The 25792-nt window shown below is 33.5% G+C and overlaps 1 protein-coding gene across 1 annotated transcript in view; it reads left to right on the forward strand.

The window, feature by feature from the left end:
• The first annotated feature begins 2839 nt into the window (after positions 1 to 2839).
• LOC132554806 (rap guanine nucleotide exchange factor 1-like) overlaps positions 2840 to 25792 on the forward strand; it is a 76072-nt gene continuing 53119 nt past the window's right edge. Inside the window, exon 1 of the mRNA XM_060219116.1 lies at positions 2840 to 2898. Coding sequence (XP_060075099.1) covers positions 2868 to 2898 — 31 coding nt within the window. The 5' untranslated portion in view covers positions 2840 to 2867. The remainder of the gene's footprint in view (positions 2899 to 25792) is intronic.

Raw genomic sequence — 25792 nt, forward strand, 5'->3', positions numbered from 1 at the left:
AATAAGAAAGAAGTATTGGAGACAACTTGCCATACTATAACAAAAGTATCACTACATTCTTGGACATTCATAATTGCAGATTTCAGAATTCTGATCAGCAACAAATTGGTTGGCAGCTGTAAATGTTGAAACAGTCTGGCTTAAATTAAGAACATCCACCTAAGTTAGCCATGTACAGAACCAGTAATAGAAACCTTTACTGTTGACTATCACTGAGAGTACACATATGCAGACATTCCAATACGCATGTCATAGGAATAAGGCAATTTCATATCAGAGACCGAGATTAACTACAATGATTTCATCAACTACCATAAACAGTTTTTTTTAATTCACTTTAAATTACCGCAGTTCTTGATTGTTCAAACCTATTACCTCAATTATTCCAATAATATGTTCCACTTACATGTATGGCTACCGATTTCTGAACTATTTATCATTGTTTCATACAAAGCATAATTGAATACAATAATACATTCACATTTCATGAACAAAGATGTGGTGTTGATTTGTTGGTTATCTATACCACAGTATTTTTTATGTTACTGTATGTCCTCGCTTGAAAATGCAGAGTTTTCAGCAACACAATTCAAAGATATTAGCATATGTTCCTTGGTTCTGCTATTGGCAACCGTATTACCGTGTCCTGTTTTTAGTAACTGTATTCTTCATACATTTTATCACATTCACATTGCAAATATTTTTTGAAAACCACATGAATTTAAAAGAGTCTTCTTTCACACTTGAATGTCAACATAAGATTCTATTATTGAAAAATTTCAGTGACTGTTTTGGCACAGGAGATTCCAATTACATATACTTTGTATGCCCATATTTAATACGAAAATGTCTGTTAACTTACATTAGCATATAATGACTAGTTCAAGAATTTTTTTATATCAATCTGCAGTCAATTTTGAAAAAGCTAATAGAATATCAGAATAATTTGGACTAGCCAGGATGGGAACTGTATTTGATTACCCCAGGTATTCTAAAGCTAACATCACCATTCCAAGATAACTTGCATGTAATGTCTTAATCTAGACATCAAAAAGGTATGCTTATAAAGGTTGAGCATGTAACAGTCAGAGCATTCACAAAACAAAAACAGGTTTTGTGTGCATATTAGCTACTCATCATCTCTATAAAATATTATCCCAACACTACTATTACAACAATCAATTGTACAAACACCAAAAACATCACCACCAGCACCTTACTAACAACTAATCACTAACCCACAGTCAGTCAGATGGGACTTACAATAAGGTCCTGTGTGAGAATGTCCAACTTGTATGACAAAGATCCCTCATTGCTTTTTCGAAAAAGAGCAGGCGTGACAATGCCGGCCCAGGTGTAGGGTTTGATTAGTAATATAGATTATTAATAAGTAATTTTGATGGACTTTGAAACTACTATTAACAATTAATACTATCAATTTACTTAGTGTAGGATCCCCTTCCTCATCCTCTTTGCCTTTCAATGGTCCTCTTGCTGGGATGTGCCAAGTGTTAGGCTAGAACTACAATTAGGCCAAAGGGTTGTCTTCTAAATTATAGTTTAAGAACAGCAAGAAGGAGATGGCCCCTCTCTACCTCATCTCTGAATCACACTCGCTCTCAACGCTTCCTACTTTCTCTACTACTCACTTTTGTATCTTTACCTGTCCACTTAAAGGCCGTATTGGCAAACGTAAAACTGTTAATTAAATCAATGGAAAAATAAAAAGGTAGACTATGTGTCACTAGAATACTGATGCTCACAGGTGAGAAAGTGCCTATCAATACTAAGTAATGGAAACGGGAAAACTGTAACTATCCATGTAGATCTCTGGTGTAATGTGTCTCAGGGAAAACATAGCTAGTACAGCTGGATGCAAAACACTATGGTCTGGTCGAGGACATGTTGATTAATAGCTATTCAGAACTATAGAAAACTCATGAAAAAACTATACTTTTCAGATAAAAAATGAGGGACAAACCATCAGGATGTCATGGATTTTCCCCAAGCTACAGGAGAACTTTCTTTAAAAAGTTTTCATCTCAATAAAAACAAGGTGTCTCAGGTCAAGCCACAAAGATGGAGCGAAGTGGCCCACCTCATTAATTATCGTCAGTCCATTAAGGGTGTAGCTTATCCCACATAAATATTTGTCAAAATTTTCAGTTTTTCGTCAACTGGAATCTACGTGCCAGCGCCATGACCTTGCTGAATAATGCAATATAACAAATGAGAGATGATGAAAAAATGCATCTCAGCATCTGAATGGTTTGTTCACATATGTGTTCGTTCATCATCATGAGACCCTGACTACTGCATCAAAAAATCAATAACAGTCTTCTGATAACGAAAATATATCAGCTACAAACTGCAGTTGAATAAATTAAGCAATCGTATACAATAGTTCAACTATCAAAAGACGTTGTTACTGTGATGAAAACTGGAAAAAAAGATACAATTATCATGCTATTCATGGATAAATTTGTAAATAAACAAATCGTACGATTATGAACTGCCTCCTTCAACGCCATCTTGAATTTATAATTCCGCAGCGACGATGCGCAGAAAATTAACATAAAAAAATATGTACGAATGTAGATTTTGCATTAAACTTTGTTGAAATATTTTATGAAGTTATAAAAGTACACGATTTTCCCTCTTTACATTTATGTTCTCATTATTTCACCGGCCAATCTATCCTCATTTACAAGCCTCGTTTTCACTGACGTCGACTCGCTTGCACACTTTATAGGAAGTGTTTGAGGAGGCTGTACCACTAAGTTCTGGATGTAGTTTTACTGCTCCTGGTGGAAATATAGACATGAAAATACTATTTATTGTGCAAGGCAACAGAAGAAACTGTTGTCATGAGTTCGTCATCTAAAACTGGCAGTCCAGGTAAGCATTTTCATCTAAAACACCATAATTGTGACCTCTTATGAGGTCTTCTGTAGAGAGGTCAGGACCCTGCATCAGTAGCAGGGTAGGTAGTTTGACAGCTTCTGAAACTGATCGAAGAGATAAAAGTTACATCGCATACATATAACTATCAAATAGATTCCCATCAAGATTTGTTCAACTTTGTACTTCTTATGAAGTTAAGATAGCTGCTCAACATAGATTTTGTGATAAAATTTATACTTAATAAAACTTTTTAAGATGAAAGAATGTCTGCTCCTTACTGTAGTAAATTGGTAGAGATTTTTTTTGTAATGTCTTAAAGATTGGGATGTCAGATATTTTTAGCATGAGATTAACAGATGCTTCATTATGATTGGAGTGTTTGAATGTGGATTAAGTATTTAAGTGATTGCTTATCATTTTGATATATTATGACCTGGCAGTCATTGTTGTTAATGTTACTATCTGTTAATTTTAGTTTCCTGTGTGGTTGTAGATGTACATGTACAGATCAAGTGAAAATGTGTTTTCATTAATGTTTATGTTTAATATATGAAAGTACCATTCAATGTCAGTTCATTGCGCCACAAACTTAAATGCATCTATATTGAAGTTAAGTTTATTACCAGTACAGGATCATCTAAGATCCACTACAAGGGTCTGAAATATACAACACATTATATAAATCAATCGTGACACCAGTACCAATTCCTATACAATTTCAGCCTTGTGATTATATAAAAGTTCTTGATCTTTCCAATGCTTATCTAGTATTATTAGAATTAGTTGTGTCTGTGATTATATCTACAGTAAGTATAAACAGTGACCAATATGATCTAATGATTCTGCCAAAACATAAATAACATGTATAATTTTACTAAAATGAACATACTGGTACATTCATATATTTTTTAAAGATTGCTTATAACTACATGTTGGTGGATCATGGTAGTACTAAATTACCTCATGATCTAATTAAAAAATGTTAATGTACTCCTGATCAGATCACCAATGACCATTATTGTCGGAGTGTTTCAAGTCTCAAAGTTGTCTCTGCAAATACTGGGAATAAAACTAGCAGGTAATTTTCCTACAATGATACTTTCTATTTTTTGAACCAATTGTAGGAGTACTTTATCACTAAGCTCTCTGTTTGTACTTGTGGGTATATAGTCATAGCAAATGCTGTCAGATTATTTGCTAAGGACATTCACTTTGTGTAGGATCACACAGAGGTATTTAATCATTTTACTGAAAACTTAATTTGAACAAAAAAATGGAGGGGATGATTCAGCTGTTAAGCAGGCTTGTTATGTTCTCATTGTTATGCCTTGTCAAAGTAGGAAATTCTTTTTAGAGATTTAATGAAAGGACTGTTTTGAAAAAGTGGTGTACATGTACTCTTGGAAGAAAAACCCATCAATACAATAGTAATACATTGCCATTTATACATAAAACTGTAATGAAGAAAAACAAATTGAGACAGAATTAGTGATTTCCCTAATTCATAAAAATATAGGTCAATATATGTAAACACATTGTTACAAAAATGTGGTGACCATCTTGAAAAATACCAAATCAGTTCATATATACTTTACTGAAACATTAAAAAAAAATTAAAAACAGATACATTGTAAAAGATGCTTAATGGCATGAGATGAACCTATGACATGTTATAAGGTAAATCACCACTCATTTATTACAAAGTTGAATATTGTCACAGTAGTTTGAATTGCATGACATTGTATTTTTGAAAGAAAAGGGGAAAATATGCATTCCTACCAAAAGCAACAACCAGAAATCAAATCTTTGTTGATGTCTCTGCCATGATAATCTATGGCTCAACCAACTGAACCAAAGAAGCAAGCTCCATCAGCTGTGTGACTGTATCTAAGACTAGTACAAGCCACACAAAGCCATTCCTTTTATACTACTCCCCCTGTTTTTCTTGAGATTTCCTAAATCTTAACTGCATTCTCTAAATACCACAATGTATGGGATATTATGGGGGGGCCAGTGTGAAAGAACAGGGAAAATGCACATTCCTGCCGAGTGCCCAGACCAGGAATCGAACCTGGGTTTCTTCAGCATAATAATCCACAGCTCCACCAACTAAGCCAAAGAGTAACAGAGGTCATGTATGGTTAGCATTATTACAAGCCACACCAATACACTCCTTTTGCTTTACTCCCATTGCTTTTCTTGAGAATTCCCAAATCTCTACAAGTTATCTAGATATCACACCTCTGGGGATGTTGTGGGCTGCCATTGTGAAAGAACGGAAAATACTCATTCCTGCTGAGTGCCCTGACCTGGAATCAAACCCAGGTATCAGAAATCCAGCATGATAATCCACAATGCCACCAATTAAGCCATAGAGTGGCAGAAACCATGTTTAGCATTATGTACAAGCCACACCAACCTGCTTCTTTTGCATATTCATTGTATGCTTGTCTAAAGTACTAGTTGATTTCATGGTAGAAATGTGCCAGCAAGGCATGGAACTTTGCTGAATTAGTTAAAATACTGGTCAGTTAGGAATATTAACAAACATGTCAATGTCTCATCATACATATATTTCATATTATTACCTTTGCAATTGATTATTTAAAAATCACAGGTATCATTTTATTCCGCACCATAGTGGATATCAATGTAACCGAGTCTGGAAAAGCATGAAAAAGCACATGTCTGTTTGAATTTTGTAGTATATTAACACAATCAGTATGCAAAATGTGGATTGAAACTGGCTACATTGGATCAATGTTTTAATTGTTTCATTGGTAGATAAAGACAAGAAGAATATTTTAAAGTATTTAATTGTCTTAAATAATGAAAAGAATATCATGCAAGGAATTGTTGAACACTGCTGCTTATGTTAATATGTATTGGTGGTGATTGTTGTTGACAATGAACAAATCATAATATTCTCAACTGGCTACCTGTAGATTGCTATCTCCTTATCATTGATTCTGTATATGGTCTCAAACTGTACTATTTAAGCCATCCAAAGTACAGTATAGCCTCTGGCAGGGTCCAAACTATTGTATCAATAGACCTAGAATTGTTGTTATTATTGACAAACATGTTTTCCAACTATCCACCAATTCAAACTGAGTGGAGCTTTAGGTAGATCATAATTAACCCGAGCCATTTCAGGATCAGTTTACAATAATTTACCAGATACATTAATGTTAACATATAATGATACCAGTGTCAGAGTTCAGTTTGGCATCAAAGTTCAAAACAATAAAGAAATTTATATTGAGGTAGAGTTTATTGTTCGTTAAAGTCATGATGAATTTTTCTTGTTCTGCATGAAGAATAATTATGATTTTGTCAAACGTTTATTTCTGTGGTCACAATTGTTCCCCGGAATATTTTTAGACTATAGATAAAACAGCATTGTCTATCAAGGCAGCACCTGGGGAACATCTGCTTTCCTCACATTTAAAAGACATTTAGTTTTTTTTTTCGCTGGGAAAGGAATGAGTGATGATTTCACAAAGGCCGAAGAGCAGGTAATGGGTCTGGCATGCTATTGTAGTTGATCTTGATCTCTAGACCTAATCAGCTAAACAGAATTAAGTATACCCAGCACCGCTGTACCAACAGCTTAAGTGCATTTTGTTGGATGTTCACTAAAATGTTAATGTTCATGCTGTATCAAATTAAAAATCTATTCATTACCAATATCATGTTGCCTTTGCCAACAGTTTTAGTTTTGATTTTTCTACCTAAAGATAATGTTACACTGATTTGTTAATATGAAATCAATAACTTTTACCAAAAGAAAATATGACATTTTCAGTTTTTGTAAAATTTCAGCGGTTTGATACATTAGAAATTATACAAGACATTTATATATATATATTTTAATGTCATTTGCTATAAATTTCTTTGATAGAAATTATTATAGACCCACCAGCTTTATGATCAGGGCAAGATCATGATGAGTTGAAAAAAATAGAGTTCTTTCAGAATGGTTGCTTTATTTGTAGATTATAATACTGGCTAAGCGTAAGGATTTGTGGAGTTTCATATAATACATTGTACATATGTTGTATTGTGTAACGAGTAAAAGTGAGTGGGCGTCTTTTATAGAAAATCAATAGGCAAAGACGACACGTTAGATGTAAAAACCTATATCCTGTCTTTCTATGCTATAATTTTGTTGCTGTCGCCAAGAACATACTGTATGGGAAACAAAGCCTGGCTCTACATCATCTCATACGTCCTTTTCTGGTGCATACTTCTGTTGTACAGGCAACAAAATTTCTTTACTAATAAATGTCAATATGAGTTACATTCATCAAAACACAACTAAACAGAACAGCAGTACAGCAATTGTTGGTGGTGGTGACTGTAACTGACATCCATCAAAACAATTAGTGATTCATTGTAAAGAACAATATGTGGCAAATGTGTATAAATAATGGAGTAGCACAGCATACACTGGTTATGATGTTACTGGGATGTTTAGGGTGATGATTAATCTATTGTGCCCTTCCTTTTCATCAATTGTTGTACTACTGACCCAGTTAACATTGAATCGACATTACTTGCAAGATTACTGATGTGTGGAATACTATAAATAAACTAATATGGAAAATAAGTGAAGTGGAAAATAGTCCTAGGAACTTTATACTGGTGTGGAGAGTAGTCTTAGGAATTATATACTGGTGTGGAGAGTAGTCTTAGGAATTATATACTGGTGTGGAGAGTAGTCTTAGGAATTATATACTGGTGTGGAGAGTAGTCTTAGGAATTATATACTGGTGTGGGGATTATATACTGGTGTGGAGAGTAGTCTTAGGAATTATATACTGGTGTGGAGAGTAGTGTTAGGAATTATATACTGGTGTGGAGAGTAGTCTTAGGAATTATATACTGGTGTGGCCAATAGTCTTAGAATTATATACTGGTGTGGACAATTGTCTTAGAATTATATACTGGTGTGGAGAGTAGTCTTAGAATTATATACTGGTGTGGCCAATAGTCTTAGAATTATATACTGGTGTGGCCAATAGTCTTAGAATTATATACTGGTGTGGAGAGTAGTCTTAGGAATTATATACTGGTGTGGAGAGTAGTGTTAGGAATTATATACTGGTGTGGAGAGTAGTCTTAGGAATTATATACTGGTGTGGACAATTGTCTTAGAATTATATACTGATGTGAAGAGTAGTCTTAGGAATTATATACTGGTGTGGAGAGTAGTCTTAGGAATTATATACTGGTGTGGAGAGTAGTCTTAGGAATTACATACTGGTGTGGGGAGTAGTCTTAGGAATTATATACTGGTGTGGAGAGTAGTGTTAGGAATTATATACTGGTGTGGCCAATAGTCTTAGAATTATATACTGGTGTGGCCAATAGTCTTAGAATTATATACTGGTGTGGACAATTGTCTTAGAATTATATACTGATGTGGACAATTGTCTTAGAATTATATACTGATGTGGAAAGTAGTCTTAGAATTATATACTGATGTGAAAAGTAGTCTTAGAATTATATACTGGTGTGGAGAGTAGTCTTAGGAATTACATACTGGTGTGGCCAATTGTCTTAGAATTATATACTGGTGTGGAAAGTAGTGTTAGGAATTATATACTGGTGTGGACAATTGTCTTAGAATTATATACTGATGTGGAAAGTAGTGTTAGGAATTATATACTGATGTGGAAAGTAGTGTTAGGAATTATATACTGATGTGGAAAGTAGTGTTAGGAATTATATACTGATGTGGAAAGTAGTGTTAGGAATTATATACTGGTGTGGACAATTGTCTTAGAATTATATACTGGTGTGGACAATAGTCTTAGGAATTATATACTGATGTGGAAAGTAGTGGTGAGATATATATAATTTAACAGAACTTTGTATATTGCTTTACTTTTCACCTGCAGTTACACACATAGTTCTTATTTATGTGAGAGAATAAAACCTTTGTTCACCTTTCCTGACAAGTTTAAGGAGAAGTTCATTAAGTGTAAATCTGATGTAATTCTTCTTGGTAACCTTTGTATCATTTAGGTACATGACCTTGTTGAAAACATTTGTCACAGTATACTTGTTTTCATTTCAACAATAAGCAGAGTTAACATATCGGAAGTATAAGTATATAACTGTTAATGGATAGTACGATTTTACTTTGTGAGATACTGTCAACTCGAGAATCGTTCAGATGTTGAAATGTATTCTGCTCACTGACCTGGGATCATAGATGAAGTGTTTGTATTGAGGTTACATCACCATTTGCATGATCACAGTCACTTCCAACTTTGTTCCGATCTTCGATTTATACACCTTGTTTTATTCACCAAGGTCAAGTTCCAAATGTATACCTTTCAATTACTATGTGGTATCCAGCTATAAATCAATGATAATTAATTCTTTAGATTTCTGCAGAATTTTCGTTGTTTGAGCCGATCCACCCCCTGATTTAGGTGGGAGGTTATGTGTTGGCCTCTGGGAGACATATATCTGCTCTTGAAGATGTCACACCTTGTCCTGACCTAATTCAATTTTAGATCCTTTTTAAAAGATGGAAGATTCATGGAAACATACTTGAGGAAACCAGGTCTAACAGGAAAGCACCTTGCATGTACTAAAATAGATAAGAGATATGAAATATGGCTTCAATGTTAGTTCTGCAAGTGGAGCACTCATGATATATATTGAAATATACATGTGTATATAAAGTATGCAGTATCTGAATGAAACAAAATTAGAATTTTGAAAAAGAAATTTTAATTTTAATAGCACTTGATTTTTTGAAAATGTAATAGACATAACAGATCTATTTTGAAGTACCTGTAAAGCAGAACATCCCAGGTGGAAGACTTCAAATGAAATCCACCAAGTTCAAGTTTGCATGATCATATAACGTGCTATATTCCTGCACAGATGGTCGAGCAATCACTTAAAGGAAAGTTTTCTATTGATAAGATTGTATATACTGATATTATAACATTTTCTGTAGCATTCATGAAGGTTTTGCTATGTAGATATAACACTTAATTTTCTTGATAGTTATATGTAAATACTTCTCTATATGTATTTGTTATCAATGAACACAATTTGTGGCTACAGCAAATATTATAATTGCTGCTATACAATCTTTGTAGCAGCAGCTCCAGGATGGGATTACGCTGATTCAGCTAAAGCCAGGGGTGAATTCTGGAGATATTGGCTGCACATATCCATTATGAAAGCTTCTTAGTGTTGGGATATTTGTTAGCTTAGTCTAAGAGCTTTGAAAAGAATTCAGCAGATCCTATTTCTGGAATTCTGAAAGCAAAATAGCTGAAAGAAAATGTAGCTATGACTGCCTTAACAGCATCAAGACTATATGAATGTGACAGTATAATTTTACACTAGTGGAAGTTTAGGGCTCTACCATGATATAACATACAATCTAAAAGTTTTGATATCCGTATAGAAATCCATTACTTGTTCAAAACCCCTTCATATGTAATTTTGATGATTTGCAATGTTAAAAACAGGCCATATTCACATAGGTGATAAATCTTTACAGAAACTCTGAATTATATGGATGTTTAATATATATTTGACTTTATTGAAGCTGAATATATTGGAAATAATGAGATTATCAAGTTATACATGGTGCATTGTTCAATGTCTATATATTGCAGCAAATTTTTTTTTATCAACTTCTACATAACAAAGAGGCTATGCATATAATATCAATCCAGAACTATGTTGTGATGAAGGACTATCAACTATATGTGCTCAATTGGATGACCTTGACCTGATATCAAGGTCACTGTGTCAAATGTGATCAATTCTTCAAAGACAATTTACAAGTACTGTACATGAAATCATTGTGAAAGTTGTATATGAAATTGGCATTGTTTTTGAAGAAGGAAGTTGATATTGCATGAATAATGAATGGATTGATCAGGGCCCGGGACTTGGAATTCAGGAAACAAAAAAGAAATGATGATAAAGAATTGATAGTAAAGTAAGATTAATGTGAGGTAATTTCATTGCATTTCCTTGAAAAATCCACATATGAAGTGTAGAAGAAGTATTGTTCAAATTCACTAATTAAAAAAAACCTTCATATAAAGTTCCAGTTAAAAAAAAGCACCCTGACTACAGCCTTGAAGATGAGTATTTACGTCAATGTGGCAGTGCTGTGTGTATGTCTGCCACCCCTGGGTTAGGCGGCAGAAGAGTCTCAAGTCAGCTGTCTGTCAGAGATAGCATATGTAAGCCAGTATACTTCCTCCTGTTACTAGCTTGAAACTCTTTTCTTATATTGGCTATTTCTTATGTGCATATTTCTAAGAGGGAGGCATATGATGCATAAATGTCTGCAAATTATAAATCACTTTTTAATAAGATTGATTCTTAAAAAGCACTTATTTCTGTAATTAATATAATGCTGGCAATATAATAATTTAAAACAAATGAAAAAAGAAGGTTTATAATCGGGAAGAGCGTTCTTAAACATGGATTTACATTGGCATGTCCGTATCATTTGACAAATCTGATAAAACAAAATTTATGATTTTGATATGTAATTATATCTAATTTGTCATAGAGTTAATGTGATCAGATCACAATCAAATTTGAAATGCACTACCTTGTATATTTAGTGATATACGGTTTAGTTGCAGAGTGCAGTAGAAGAGTTAACTGTGGGCAGTTTTGTTTTATTATTATAAAAATTTAAATTCGCAGGCAGAACCAGTGAGTTATCAGTAGTATATGATTAGTGTGTGGGTATAGGATGAGTCAGCCATGAGCTCCATGTGGGGGATCAATAACCATATAGTAGTGGAGGTTGTATACCAGGCCCAGGACAGACTGCAGACCAGCCTCATCACTGCTGGAGCTGGTGCATGTTACTGCAATTTGTAAATACAAACACTACTCCATGCAAACCGATTAATAAAAAAAAAAAAATAGAGCAATGGGACTTAAATATATATCTCCTGCAGCCTTACATCTGGGCTTTACATTCATACTGGTCTGTGTCAGGAACTTGTAAAAACAAACTACCCAGGTTGGATCAGTTCACATGTCAATTTTATTACTTTTCATAATACAATACATGTATATATAGACTTAGCATTTGGCTTGCATTAGTGAGTTTATATTTTTCCATACAATTTTTTTAAATTATCTTTGACAAGCCAATGAACTTGCTAATTGCATTACCTCAGCTGCATTTATTAATAAGATTTGATTTAGAAACCTAATGATTTGTATGTACAGACCTTGATTCATCATGCTGATTCATAGGATCGACACCATATGTGATAATAGAAACTGATTTTAAAAATATAGAAATGGTCCTAATACACTTTTATTAGAAAAAGATTTTATGCAATTGACACACACTAGAGCCTAGGGGAGGTCCATGTTGTAGGGTATGTAGTGGAGTATTTGTTATGAGATAATTTTTTTCAAATTGTAAAGTTTACAACCCATAGTATCCATCTCTTCAACTTTTGATCTTTCATTCTTCCAGTCATTTGTTTTCACAAATACCCATACTTGCCAAAGTCTGTGTCACCTACCTGTAAAAAACGAAATCTCTCACATCTGTATTCATTTCGAAGGAGATTTACAAAATATTTAATGATTTCATTTTAGATATTTCTGTACTATTCCAAGCTTCACTTATGTTATCCATGAACTTCAATTATATTAATTTCCCGATATCACATGGCATTAAGATGGCAGTTTCAGGCTCAGTAAGGTTTTTAATTTAAGTTTGGATAGGGAAAAGAACAAAGATGCACAGATAAAGATAAAATATTTAAACTTAATTGGTATTTGAATGTTTTGATGAAGAAAAAAAAAATTATGGGAAATGTCTGCTGTGGTCTTCAATGGGTGCTTGCATTCAAAGAAAATATACTGCCATACAGCTGATTTCTGCCATCAGTGCCTGGCAGTAATTAATGTGTGTGGTGTGTATGGAAACAAAACTTATAACTAATGTTGTGGGGGCTGCAGTATCCATCAGGCAGAGTTGTATACAAACATGTATTGGCATACTGTCTTCTGGCCAAGATAAACAAACACAAACAATAGCTACCCCAGATGTTCACAAGTGTATGTACTAATAACGTGTAGAAAATGAGTACTTGATTTGCTTTGGTTCTGTTGGTATTGAATGTCTCTAAGTTTTATTGAAATACTTTCAATGCAGACCCAAATTCTAAAATTTCAATACTCATATCACTTACTTGTGACATTCTGTCCAGTTACAAATGGAAATTAACCGGAAAACCTGGAAAAAATGAAGAGTACAAGTAATCACTTAGTGACTGTTGGAGTTTTGATATATGTCTTGTTTACATTATTGGGGTGGGTAAGGGGGTCATTCTGATAGTAAAACTTGTATATAACAAAACTTTTGGTTGATGAACCTTTATGGAAATATTTGTATTATGTATTAAACAATTTTCCATATGATGCTTTACAAATTTCAAGAGTAGGACAGAATTTTATGATAATAATATAATAATGAATAGATTCTGTCATGAGTGAGCTCTATTAAACAGAAAACCCTTAAATTTTCTTTTTTATTACAAATGTAAAGGAAAAACGAATAAAAAGAGGCAGATTCAAACATGAAATAAAGCAGTTTTTAAAAACATCATGAAATAATAACTTAAACAATTAGACATCAGACATTTTTAAGGGGCTTTTTAAGTTGTGTTCTCTGCTGTTATCTGGTAATTACCAGATATATAAGAACTGCTTTCAAAACCATTTTTATATAACAAATTATATTGAAAACCAGAAACGAACATGGGAAGTATTTGGCAGAAGACCATCTTATTCAACCTTCATTTCATTAACATATGCACAGAAAAATTAGCAAATTTTAATACGGAGACTAGAAAGACTAGCTGTTCTTGTTGGTCAAAAGTACTAAAGTTATGATATGATTCTTCTGTCATCACTGCAGTGTTGATTTAAGTGTTTATCATTCAGACCATTTTCTATATTTCACTGGCAAAAATGTTATGTAACTGTTTTATTCAAGGCATGCTATGTGTAATACAGTATCAGTGGATACATGTCCATATGAACTTTAATGTTTTTTCCAAGATGTACTTGACAGTTATTATAGATATCATCCAATAACTTTTCAAACATTTCAATTACAGACCATATGATAAGTTTGTGAACAAATTTATAATATCCTTGAGCTCTTGGAGGTCTTCCATTTTGTATCATGGGGTTAAAATTACTATTTGTATGTAAGATGAGAAGCCCAGATGATGATGAGGAGAGGTTAAGTAAATACGGTATGTTATTTCTGATACATCTGCATATTTACAGTATATAAGTCCAGCCAGATAAGAGTGTAATACCAATAGGTTTGACCAGGTGGAATTGACCTTTCAATCAAGTACATATATAGATGGTGCTTTACAGGTAAATGAATGGAATGTATTCCAATGAAAGGATGGTTACAGTTTGAATCAGAACCTAAGAGAGATCTGTTGAAATTGAATCATGCGCAACTTTTTCCAGGTACAGATATAAACATTGTTTACAGTACATCACAGTGTTTGGTTCTCTTGAAGATCTTCTTTTAGAACTACAAGAGTACAAAAGACACAGAGTTGAACAGCACCATTAAATACAGATTCTACTTATATACAGTAGAGCAACACAATGAATTAAATGCATCATACAGCTGTTTCGTAGTGCGAGGAATTGACAATGATGCTTAGGGTCAAACTTAATCATTTTTAAATATTTGGTATGGCAAAGGGACCATATTCACAATTCAATGTGGTTAACGTGATGAAAAGAAATCAGGTTTACAGGCCCTGAAGACCTTTTATTTAGTGATACAGATGGAGTAAAACATGTTTTATTGTAAGCAGATAAATGCCTTATGTATATGTATATATAGAAAAAAATTGAAATAAAATTGAAACATTTGTAAGCATAAGTGCTTTAATATCAGATACTTATGAAGGTCAACCATGTAGGCCTACCAAGGTAGGAAAACTAATTGTAATAGAGTAGAGTTCAGATTGACAGAATAATTAAAATCACCTTCGAGGCAAAAGAGGAACACAAATTTATAGGAAAAAAAAAAGCCTAACTTCTTAAAATCTTGTCTGTTTACGTCACTAAGAGGTCGCCCCAATGAAGTTTTAAGTTAAGCCTTTCCAAAATTGTTTATGGCTCAGCATGAATATAATGGAAACTATAATTGTTTTCTGTACTATAATCTGCATGATAATATCTAGAATTACTCATTTGTAAGTCAAGTTTATTTCTACCCATGTTCAATCAGGATAAGATAACTCAATCTTATTTTGGAAGGATAAATAGCGCAGTGTCAAGCAAATTTTAGATAATATTGATTAAAGTTTCTAATTTTAACATACTCACATAAAGGGCATCAAAGGTTTATCTATAATTTATTTAATTATAGTATTACAGATGTTAACCCATCATTTGATAATACATGTATGTCAAACTGATATATGGGATAGAAAAATGATCACCTACTAATAGGAAGGACAGAGAAATCTTCACCTGTAACAAACAATAAGATAGGACAGTAAAGAATCTCTTTAGATAAAGATTTCTCTGTCCTTCAGTCAGTATAGAATCGCCTCATATGAAGATTTTTCTGTCCTTTAGCCAGTTAAAAATCCCTTCCTCAAAGATTTTTCTGTCCTTTAGCCAGTTAAGAATCTCTTCATATGAAGATTTTTCTGTCCTTTAGCCAGTTTAGAGTCCCTTCATAAAAAGATTTCTTTGTCCTTTAGCCAGTTAAAAATCCCTTCCTCAAAGATTTTTCTGTCCTTTAGCCAGTTAAGAATCTCTTCATATGAAGATTTTTCTGTCCTTTGGCCAGTTTAGAGTCCCTTCATAAAAAGATTTCTTTGTCCTTTAGCCAGTTAAAAATCCCTTCCTCAAAGATTTTTCTGTCCTTAAGCTAGTTAAGAATCTCTTCCTCAAAGATTTCTTTGTCCTTTAGCCAGTTAAAAATCCCTTCCTCAAAGATTTTTCTGTCCTTTGGCCAGTTAAGAATCTCTTCATAAAAAGATTTCTTTGTCCTTTAGCCAGTTAAGAATCGCTTCATATGAAGATTTTTCTGTCCTTTAGCCAGTTAAGAATCTCTTCATATGAAGATTTTTCTGTCCTTTGGCCAGTTAAAAATCCTTTCCTCAAAGATCTTTCTGTCTTTTAGCCAGTTAAAAATCTCTTCAGGTAAATATTCTCTGTCCTTCAGACAGTCAAGAATCTCTTCCATTAGTAGAGATTTCTCTTTTCTTATATATCTTGATAATGATGCACTTATCTTGCTTTGATCACAATGTTGACAATAAAAACAAAATGAAAAGCGCGTTTGCAGTTGAGCTACCAAATAAAATACAGAGAATATTCAGTCGGTGTGAACTGCTTCATCAGGCAATATTGTATCATTCATCACATTTTATTTACTTTCGTCTTCTTTCTTATATCAACAGAAGAAATCAATGGCACTAAGAAACAGGAGTTAAGTAATCAATTGGCCCTGATTATTTCTTGGTTATCAGAGCTGATTATCGACAAAACATACACAGCAATTCAGGTCCATTAGCTGGGGTGAATCTCCTCAGAGGAGAACACCATGCCTGTTGTAATAGATTTTCAGCTGGCAGAGAAAATGTGATTGTCCCCCTATAACTGTCAACTGGTGACAAACTCAGGCACCTTTTTTTCCTTTTAATTTTTTTCTTCAGAGGTTTTGGACAGATTTCAGCATTGGCTTTTTTAGGCGGAAAATGACTCATGAATGTTGCACAGATAATGCAAGGCACCTCCGCCTGCTGTTGCATACAGTATTGTTCTGTACTTGATGGATTTGAATGATGTCACTTGCACGAAGATCAGTCATATGGCTTCAGAGACCAGAATCTGTCATTAAATTGGAGGCTCTTTGTTTATAGTTGTTTATAATGTGACAACAGGGACCTTATACACACATCTGTACACAAATGGTAATGGTAATGATGTTATTGTATTTGACCAGATATTTCATTTTTCAGTATTTGAGTCTTTATAACATCATGACCTGTGTATACATCCCATTGTTAATTATCTTACAGTGCTGTGGATCTGCAGTCTTTAAGAAAATCCTTTTATCACATTCGGCCTGACTGTGGTATATTAACACTGATGAATTATACATGAAGGTCAGTTTTAGGTAGTACTGCAAAGCATTTTCCCTAGAGGGCAATTCTGTGTAATATTGCTGGACTGCCAGCTATCAATATATAGTCATTAGTAAAACCCTCTTAACTATACTTTAGAAGGAAAATGTGGTCACTTTTTCAATAAACCATTATTTCCAGTTTTCTCAAAGGAGGTCTACTGTATATGATTGTACAGCCACTTGACTGGGGTAGAAAGAAACTGTTTTGTGATGGTGTATATGGCATAAAAAGGTTTGCTTCACCTTTTGTTACAGGTTAGCCTTTGTGAATATTAAGGTCAATATTATTCCCTAATGTACCATATTTGTTGGTCCAGTCTATCTGATCAATGACCTGCCTGCTATAATCACGAAAAATGATGGAATACTGTCAGTAGTCCAAATGTATATAAACCTCTCCCAATACGCTTCACTGTACCTTTTCCTATTCAACTTACAGCATTGCAACAGGAGATGATATCCATTTATTGCTTAGTAGAATCTGCATCATTATGATAATACAATTGTAGAAGATATATGTTGCCCTTACAAGGTAGCCAGAAATCCCATTTGACCATTTAAGTTTGAGGGCAGTTCAAACTAAAACACTAATGGTAAATTAAGATTGTTGTGTCCTTGTTCAGAATCTGTAGCATCACAGTGAGAATTTGCCAAATTGTTAGTTTAGCTTGTTTTAATATATCAGACTGCAGTAGCATTTTGGTATACAGCAATGAAACATTGATGTAGTAAGTAGACATGGATTTGATGCCTCTAGTAGCACAGCCATTGATTTTGCAAGCGTTCTTCATTTTTGATGCAATTGGTCAATCAATAGATACGTTACTGTGTAAATGTCAGTTTGAAAATCCATATCAGGGTATATTGTAAGGGAATAAAATGTGATATATTATGATCTAGACTAAACAAATTAATAATAAACATCCATTTCTATAATTTGCCCAGTTCATCAACTCCCACACTTTCTATTTGATAGCATTAAATAGTTGTTAGTTATAAAATCTCTTGTTAAGATAAACTTTATTTTTTTTACAACAATTGCGAAACAAATTATGTCAACATACTAATCACTCTTGATGGCCCGGATGTAAGCGCACGAGGGGTCTTATTGTGGGAGGAAACCAGAGTACCCGGGGAAAACCCACGTGGTCGGGCAGGTGACCCCTTACCTTTTCACGTCCATTCCGGGAATCGAAACTCGGTCGGCTAGGTGAAAGGCGAGTGCGTTACCACTGCACCACCCAACCACCCCATGTTAATCAGCCTCTTGATTTACACATTTCATTAATCTGATCACTTAAATTTCTTTTTAGTTATTATCAAATTTGAGTGAAAATGGATGCTTAAGATAGCTTACTGTTTGAAATTTAAAACGTAAATACACAATGCTATAGTTGTTATAATCATTTTAATCATTACGTAATTTCAGAAAGTTATATAAAATTAGATTAATCATTTGAAACATGTTCTATCAATTACATTTACCTAAATGTATTGATTAATACATGTAATTCTATTAGTAATGAATATTAATTAGTATAATTAGCTAATAATATAAATTTATTGTAGTGATCAATGCTCTCTGGGATAAATGACTTTCAAAGTTATTTTCAATTATCTATTTCTGTCAAAGTTATTTTCAATTATCTATTTCTGTTTTCAAGAATGAACAAACTCATGAAAATTAGATATATTGAAAATAAGATTGTTTGAAAAATCATAATTTGTTTTATGATTTCAGTGAACAGAAATGCTGTGTTTAAAACCCTCGGTAAAACAGCCAAATTTTGTACCATCAAAAGTATCAGTTATCTATACAATGGTATTTTCAATAAATGTTACCTATTAATCAATCAGTGTCATTTAATGGTTTCAGTTTACCATGTCAATTAAATATATCGAATCTTTTTATCAATTAATGTGATCAGTCTACGTTGTGAATAAAGTTGTCCCATTAATTGATGCAATCAATTCAGATTGTTTCTGTCTGTTTGTACTTTCACATATATACACTACCATTGCTGAAAATTACGTTGTAATTTATTCATATCAGCACTACCAATTCAAACTAGCCATTGTTGGTTGTTGATTAGTAGCATTCTGTGAGCATTATGTACTTGGTGTATTTATATCTGAATGCTACAAGTGTTCCTTAAGTTTTGTTCAGGATTGCATTTAACAAGTACAGTATGCACTTGCACAAGGAAGTGAATTTACTGCAGTGAATGATTGCTGCATGCTTAACAGCTTTTATAGTGGAGTTATCACAATAAGACACATGACCAATAAGATATACAATATAAATAGTCTTTGATTGTTACAGTCAGCCAGTGGAAAGTTTACAGTATTACAGCCTGTAGGATTTTCTGTATTACTCAGGTTTGATATTGTGTCCACACATTGAGTGGGCTCTTGCTTCGAATACATTTGTATTACCAGCTGGATAACAGTGGGAGCAATGAAGTATCTTTGTCCTGATCATAATGTCTTGTTTAATTTCATTACTTTACTCCCTTCTGTTCCACACCTCATTCCTTTCCCCATAGACTTCCATGGTTTAATGTCATATAGATGGCTGCTAGTTTATGACAGTTTTCATATGGCTGTGTGTGGGAGAGTAAGAGATCTCTATGGCCCTCAGAGGATTGAGAACATACAATCGAAAAACCAGGTGACAAGGTATCTGCCCACATTCTTGTTATACTGCGTGACCTTCCCCATCCTTGTTACATATATATGGTGATGCTCTCACTGATGTCAGCACAATCTTATCCTACAGTTTTATCCCTGCTACCTACAAACATACATTAAACTTCAAAGTTATAGACCAGCATATCCTCAGGAGGATGCATGTTTATTGCCAGTAAATTTCACAAGGTCACTTAAAAGCTTCACTAAAAATGAATATATGTATACATATGATTTATATATATTTATTAATGAAGTAATAACGACAGTACAGACAAGTGAATTGTCAAATTTTCGAGGCGATCTGCCCCTTTATCAAGACACAAATATTACATAAATTACATCACATACATAGAACATAAAACAAATACAAAGTTATAAAGTTGAATTGAGAGGGGTGGTGTAAATTGAGGTGTTCATAGAATAGTTTTTTGTCTCATATAATGGGCCTTTAACGTCTATCAGCCAAAGGGATTATTGAGACATACAAATTAAAAAGGCCATGGTCCCGTGAACAATGCTATGGTCAAGTTAACAACACTTTGTTCATTTAACAACACAATGGTCAAGTTAACAATACATTGGTTAACTGAACACAATTATTTAGTTAACAATAATGTGACTTGTCATGTCATTAACTTGACAAAGCAATGCAATGTGGTCAATATTACAACACATTGGCCCATTTAACAACACAATGGTCAAGTTGACACTGCATTGGTTAATTAACAACACAATAGTCAAGTTGACAACGCATTGTCAGTTAACAACGCAATGGTCAAGTTGACACTGCATTGGTTAGTTAACAACACAATAGTCAAGTTGACAACGCATTGTCAGTTAACAACACAATGGTCAAGTTGACACCGCATTGGTTAGTTAACAACACAATGGTCACTGCATTGTCAGTTAACAACACAATGGTCAAGTTGACACTGCATTGGTTAGTTAACAACACAATTGTCAAGTTGACACTGCATTGGTTAGTTAACAACACAATGGTCACTGCATTGTCAGTGAACAACACAATGGTCACTGCATTGTCAGTTAACAACACAATGGTCACTGCATTGTCTGTTAACAACACAATGGTCAAGTTGACACTGCATTGGTCAGTTAACAACATAATGGTCAAGTTGATAAGGCATTGTCAGCACAATAGTCACATTACTGTGCTTCATTATGATTATGATCAATTTTCAGATGGTTGCTGAAAATAAACCAGTGTTTTTTAAAGCAATTAGTTAAGATGAAGTGATTAAATTTCCTCTAAGATATCAGATTTTGAACACCTCAGATTGATCTGAGATATGTGAAGAGGGAGTTTTGATATTTATTTTCTAGAACTGATCATAAAAGATCATAAACGTGTATTCAGCTTGGAAGTACACCAATGTGTTAATTTATTGAACATTACTTTCCACCACATTTCTTAAAGAAATCCCATAAATTTCCTATAGTTCAATTAGTCTTGAACTTCACCTGTGACTATTTAACATTAAGAGTATTTAAGCTTAAGTATTTGAAAATGGAAACTGAAATAAAAGTGTGAAGATAGTTGCAGTGCTCTCCAGCAAAAAAAGATTTCTGATTTGTTTTAGCATTATTTGATTAATTAAAGCAAGAAATATTTTTCAGAGCTTCCTGTTCTTACCAAAACCTCAACTGTTCTACAGAGATATTATCCTACACACACCTTTTCATTATACATGAATAATACCGTAATACTACTGCTTCATGGTAGTTTTTGGCAACATAACGAGAAATAATTTTGAAAATGTATTTAAACTGTCTAAAATTGCCCAAAGTCTATAATTGTGTTATTGTATGATTATACTGATGATAAGGTAGTGTGACATTGATTTAATATGTATGGAAACAGTTGAAGGCAACTTCTCTTTGTGTGACATAGGAATTAAATATCACAATTTATACCCATTTTGAGATCTTCTCCCCTATATCTCTATATGCCAAACTGATAAATCTCATTTAAAAAAAAAAAAAATCTATTTAGTATTCAGAGTCATCCAATGTTCATGTTCAATACAGGCAGTTTTAGTGATACTGCAAATTTGAGGAGGGAGGGGGGAGTAATTAAATTATTCATTTCATGAATATTGTCAGATTTATCAAATCATCATCACATAGTAATTTTATGATGGTTACAAATCTCAGAATAATAATTGAAATAAATTTTGTTTTTAAATTTGATTTTGCAGTTTGTGATAGCTTCAGAGTGATCCATTAAAGGTATGATATCATGTTGGGAATATCTGTTTTGTACGGCATGTCACTCACCTAACTATTGGATACAGACTAAATCGTTGGATAGTCACACTATCATCTGCTTCTTCACTTTTATATTAAAACTCACTGAGTGGTTGATCACTAACATCATCTTATTAGTCAATTATATGACTCTACTATCACATAACGTTTGTGCCTTAATGGCGTGTTGTGTCCAGAATCATTCATTCTTACTCGTATTTCACAAAAGCACATGTTAGTTTAAAAGCATTTTCATAAGGTATTTTCTTTAGTAAAATTTTTCATTAAGATTCGTGATATGTGAGTTGTAAGATCAAATTAAAATATCGTTAACATCGGAACTTATTGTAGATGTACTTGAATAAGCACAGCAACTAACTGATGTTGTTGAATGTCAATGACCTTGAAATATTTATTAGATTATTCATCAAGTGTCTCAACAGCAGCAGTTTAATTAGAAAAAGAGGAAATTCTACCTGACATAAGATCTGATTTTTGTAGCACTCCTATGGAAAATGGTAAACATGAAACATCACTAACTGCTCCAACATTTGTATAAGTCCACATGTACTTAACTCACTTATAATGTATTTACAGATGTTCTCATTTCATTTTACTGAAAACATTTCAATAACAAGTACTGCTCTTAACTAGGAACCCTGTACATGTCTGCTGCAGGTGTCCTGTAGTATTCATAGTGTCTGTCTAGGATTTCATTTCTGATGATTTTTTTTAGAATCCAGAGGTATTATGATTGACTGCATGGATATTAATAGTGTGAAATTGGAGGATATCAAAATGGTCAAGCATTGTCACCATTCATTTTAAGATCCAACTAGGTCCAACTTTGGGAAAGTTGAGTGGGTTACCACTGTACAACCAAACCATTCACCATTGTGCAGGGTTACATATGGTGTTTAAAATGTGATAAATCTCAATAAAATCTTTTATTTAGATCACAGACAAATGTCAGTAATTTTTTTTAATTTGATCACAGACAAATCTTTTGAGTAAGGTCACAAATCACAGTAAAATCTTTTAATTTAGATCACAGACAATATACGTTCCTCCGTATGAGGTCCTGGCATGTGATACAATGTGTTGGTGGGGCCTTGGGTGTGATGGTTAATGATGCTCCATTGAGGAATTCTGTCTGGGAGGATTTTTAAGCTTCCATATATAACTACCTGACTATTTTTATCCTTCATCAGAAGCAGTAGCATGAATGGTATAAATCTTTCTTATCAGTCAAAGTGGTGGGGGGGAATTGGCAGAATATGTATCATATACAGGTAAAGTGATCATGTATCTTCAGCTGTCTGTACTGGAGAAGTAGGCCTACATAAAGTGGTCATCTTGAGCTCCCGAACTTCTGCTAGTATACAGATGCATGTTATATAGCCATTCTGACCTGTAAGATGAATCCCAATCTGACTTCACTCAGCACCTGGGGCTTTCATTTATGGTAGGATGGAGCATCAGACTTGTCTTTCATTACCAATGACCAGGAACAGGTACAGGTCTAGAACTTGTTTATATATTATAATAATGTTTCATAACCATTGTTACCCGGGCTTGATTCTAAGACTAATTGGTGTATAACTTATTGTGTTTAAAATCTGGACAGAGTCTCAATGAGCCAGATCAGAGTAAAGGTCCCAATTGATTTTTACTAGTTACAGGGAATATGATATTAGTCTAAGAAGTGATTAATTATTTTTTCCTTGTCAGCACAACCAGTTGATAATCAATAGTGGATTGCTTACTTACATAAATCCTCAACCTGCTTCTTTCATGTTATACTTTGTTTCCCATCAGGGGAATACACACAATCATGTTTTGTGAAGAGCATGCAGGGTCAATTAGTGTGAAATATTCAGATAGTTTTATAGGGTTTATGTATGGCTGTGGAGGTTCAGCAATATATCAGTTGCCATAAATCTACAGTAATCTTCAGTTAACAACCATCCCATGGTCCTCATTATGGTCAGTTTAATCATACTTTTCCCATATTGCCCTAATTGGCATCATGTCATACACTTAAATAGAAAGATTGGTCAATAAAAGTCTGAGGAAAACTTGGTATAAAAAAATTGGGTAAGGATGACAATTGAGGCCAAAAAAGCTATCACGATAGTATTGCGATTGAAGCGATAATGAAGCGAAGTCACAAACCATTCAAATGTATCAGAATTTTCAATTTAGCAAATGCTAAATCTGAAAAAAATTATTTTTACGATTTTCATACGATCAAGTAGGCTCTAGAGTGATATTTGTTACACTTTATTGTAATTTCATATCATTCATTTCATACCCAAACATGCCATTCAGTGATATTTGTTGTGAAACTCCTACACAGCTGGACTCAGGACTATTATTTTCATATAAGCCTTAGTTTTACTTTAAATTCAGGATAATTCCTCTTTATTTTACACTTGTGTTGTGTTTTAAAAGATGACCAATTAATTCAACAATTATATGATAATTTGGTTTTAACAGCAAGTTTGACACACTTCATACATTGTTGGTAGAGCGGTGTCGAAAAATATAGTACTCATCTAGTAAAGGTAGGATAATATAGTTGTTTACCTAATGAAGGTGCCTGTAATTTCACATTGAAATCAGCTTTGTGACACTTTGTCATTAATTTCATGTAACAGAAATGCTACCCTACTGCTGTTTGTTGCCTTTTATTTGGAAATGATTTTGAAAATGTTACTTTCTGCCATGTTGTTTATCGAAATATGGTCATTTCAAGGATGCATTTAAAACATGGACCCAGAGGTAAAGAAGTCACCTATCTACTGTAGTTTGTAGATTTAATAAGATCATATTGGAAACAATAACAATGTAACAATGTTTAAACTCTTTCCCCAAGGATGCTTTCATAAAAATGAAAGGCTTGCAGCCGTTTGGCAATAACTTGCTTTCAAGTAGCATTTCTGTTTAGTCATAAGACTATCGTTAATAATTGATAGTTGAACAAACTATTGCGATGTTTATCAACTTGAAAATATGCTATTGATTTATTGCTATCGAAAGCATAACTGTCACAATGCATCGATAAGTCAACCTATCGTTACACCACTGAAATTTACTGTGGTTAAAATGTAAGGAGAAGTTTTTGGATTGTTGTATGGAATGTCTATTTTGTCCTTGTTTCAGCTCTTTTGAAGACAGATGTATCTTGTTACCTGGTAATCAGACACACAGAATCGTTGCTGTTCTTGAATGACAAAAAGTAGAATTTGTAGCAATTGTAAAACACAGATCAGGTACCATCAGCAGATTTACAGCTGCCAGCTCCTTATCTCTTCATCACCTTCTTATACAATCTATTTCAAATATTAGAGTATTGCAATATTGCAAATGGAGCAATATATGAATGATAGTACAAATTGGGTAATTGATGGGTGATATGAAATACCACTTGTGATAATAGCATTAAGGTTTAGGGTTTATTCACCATATTAAGCTTAAGGCAGGTTTATGTAACACCTTTAATAGGATCTGGTCAGTTGGGGACAGATGGAAATGTCAGAAATACAAAAGAGTTATATATTAGAAGGCTTTCAGTACATTTCAGTTTGTGAGGGATTATGTAACTTAAAATTGGTTCATTGTGATCAATAGTAATAGCTAGGTAACTTATTAACTCCATTTGAAAAAAAAAAAAATGAAAGAAAAAAAACCCGCAACTTTCATAAATTAATG

Source organism: Ylistrum balloti, unplaced genomic scaffold, assembly GCF_031769215.1.
Source record: "Ylistrum balloti isolate Yb309-2 unplaced genomic scaffold, AGI_CSIRO_Ybal_v1 Utg370444, whole genome shotgun sequence".
Taxonomy (NCBI): Eukaryota; Metazoa; Mollusca; class Bivalvia; order Pectinida; family Pectinidae; genus Ylistrum; species Ylistrum balloti.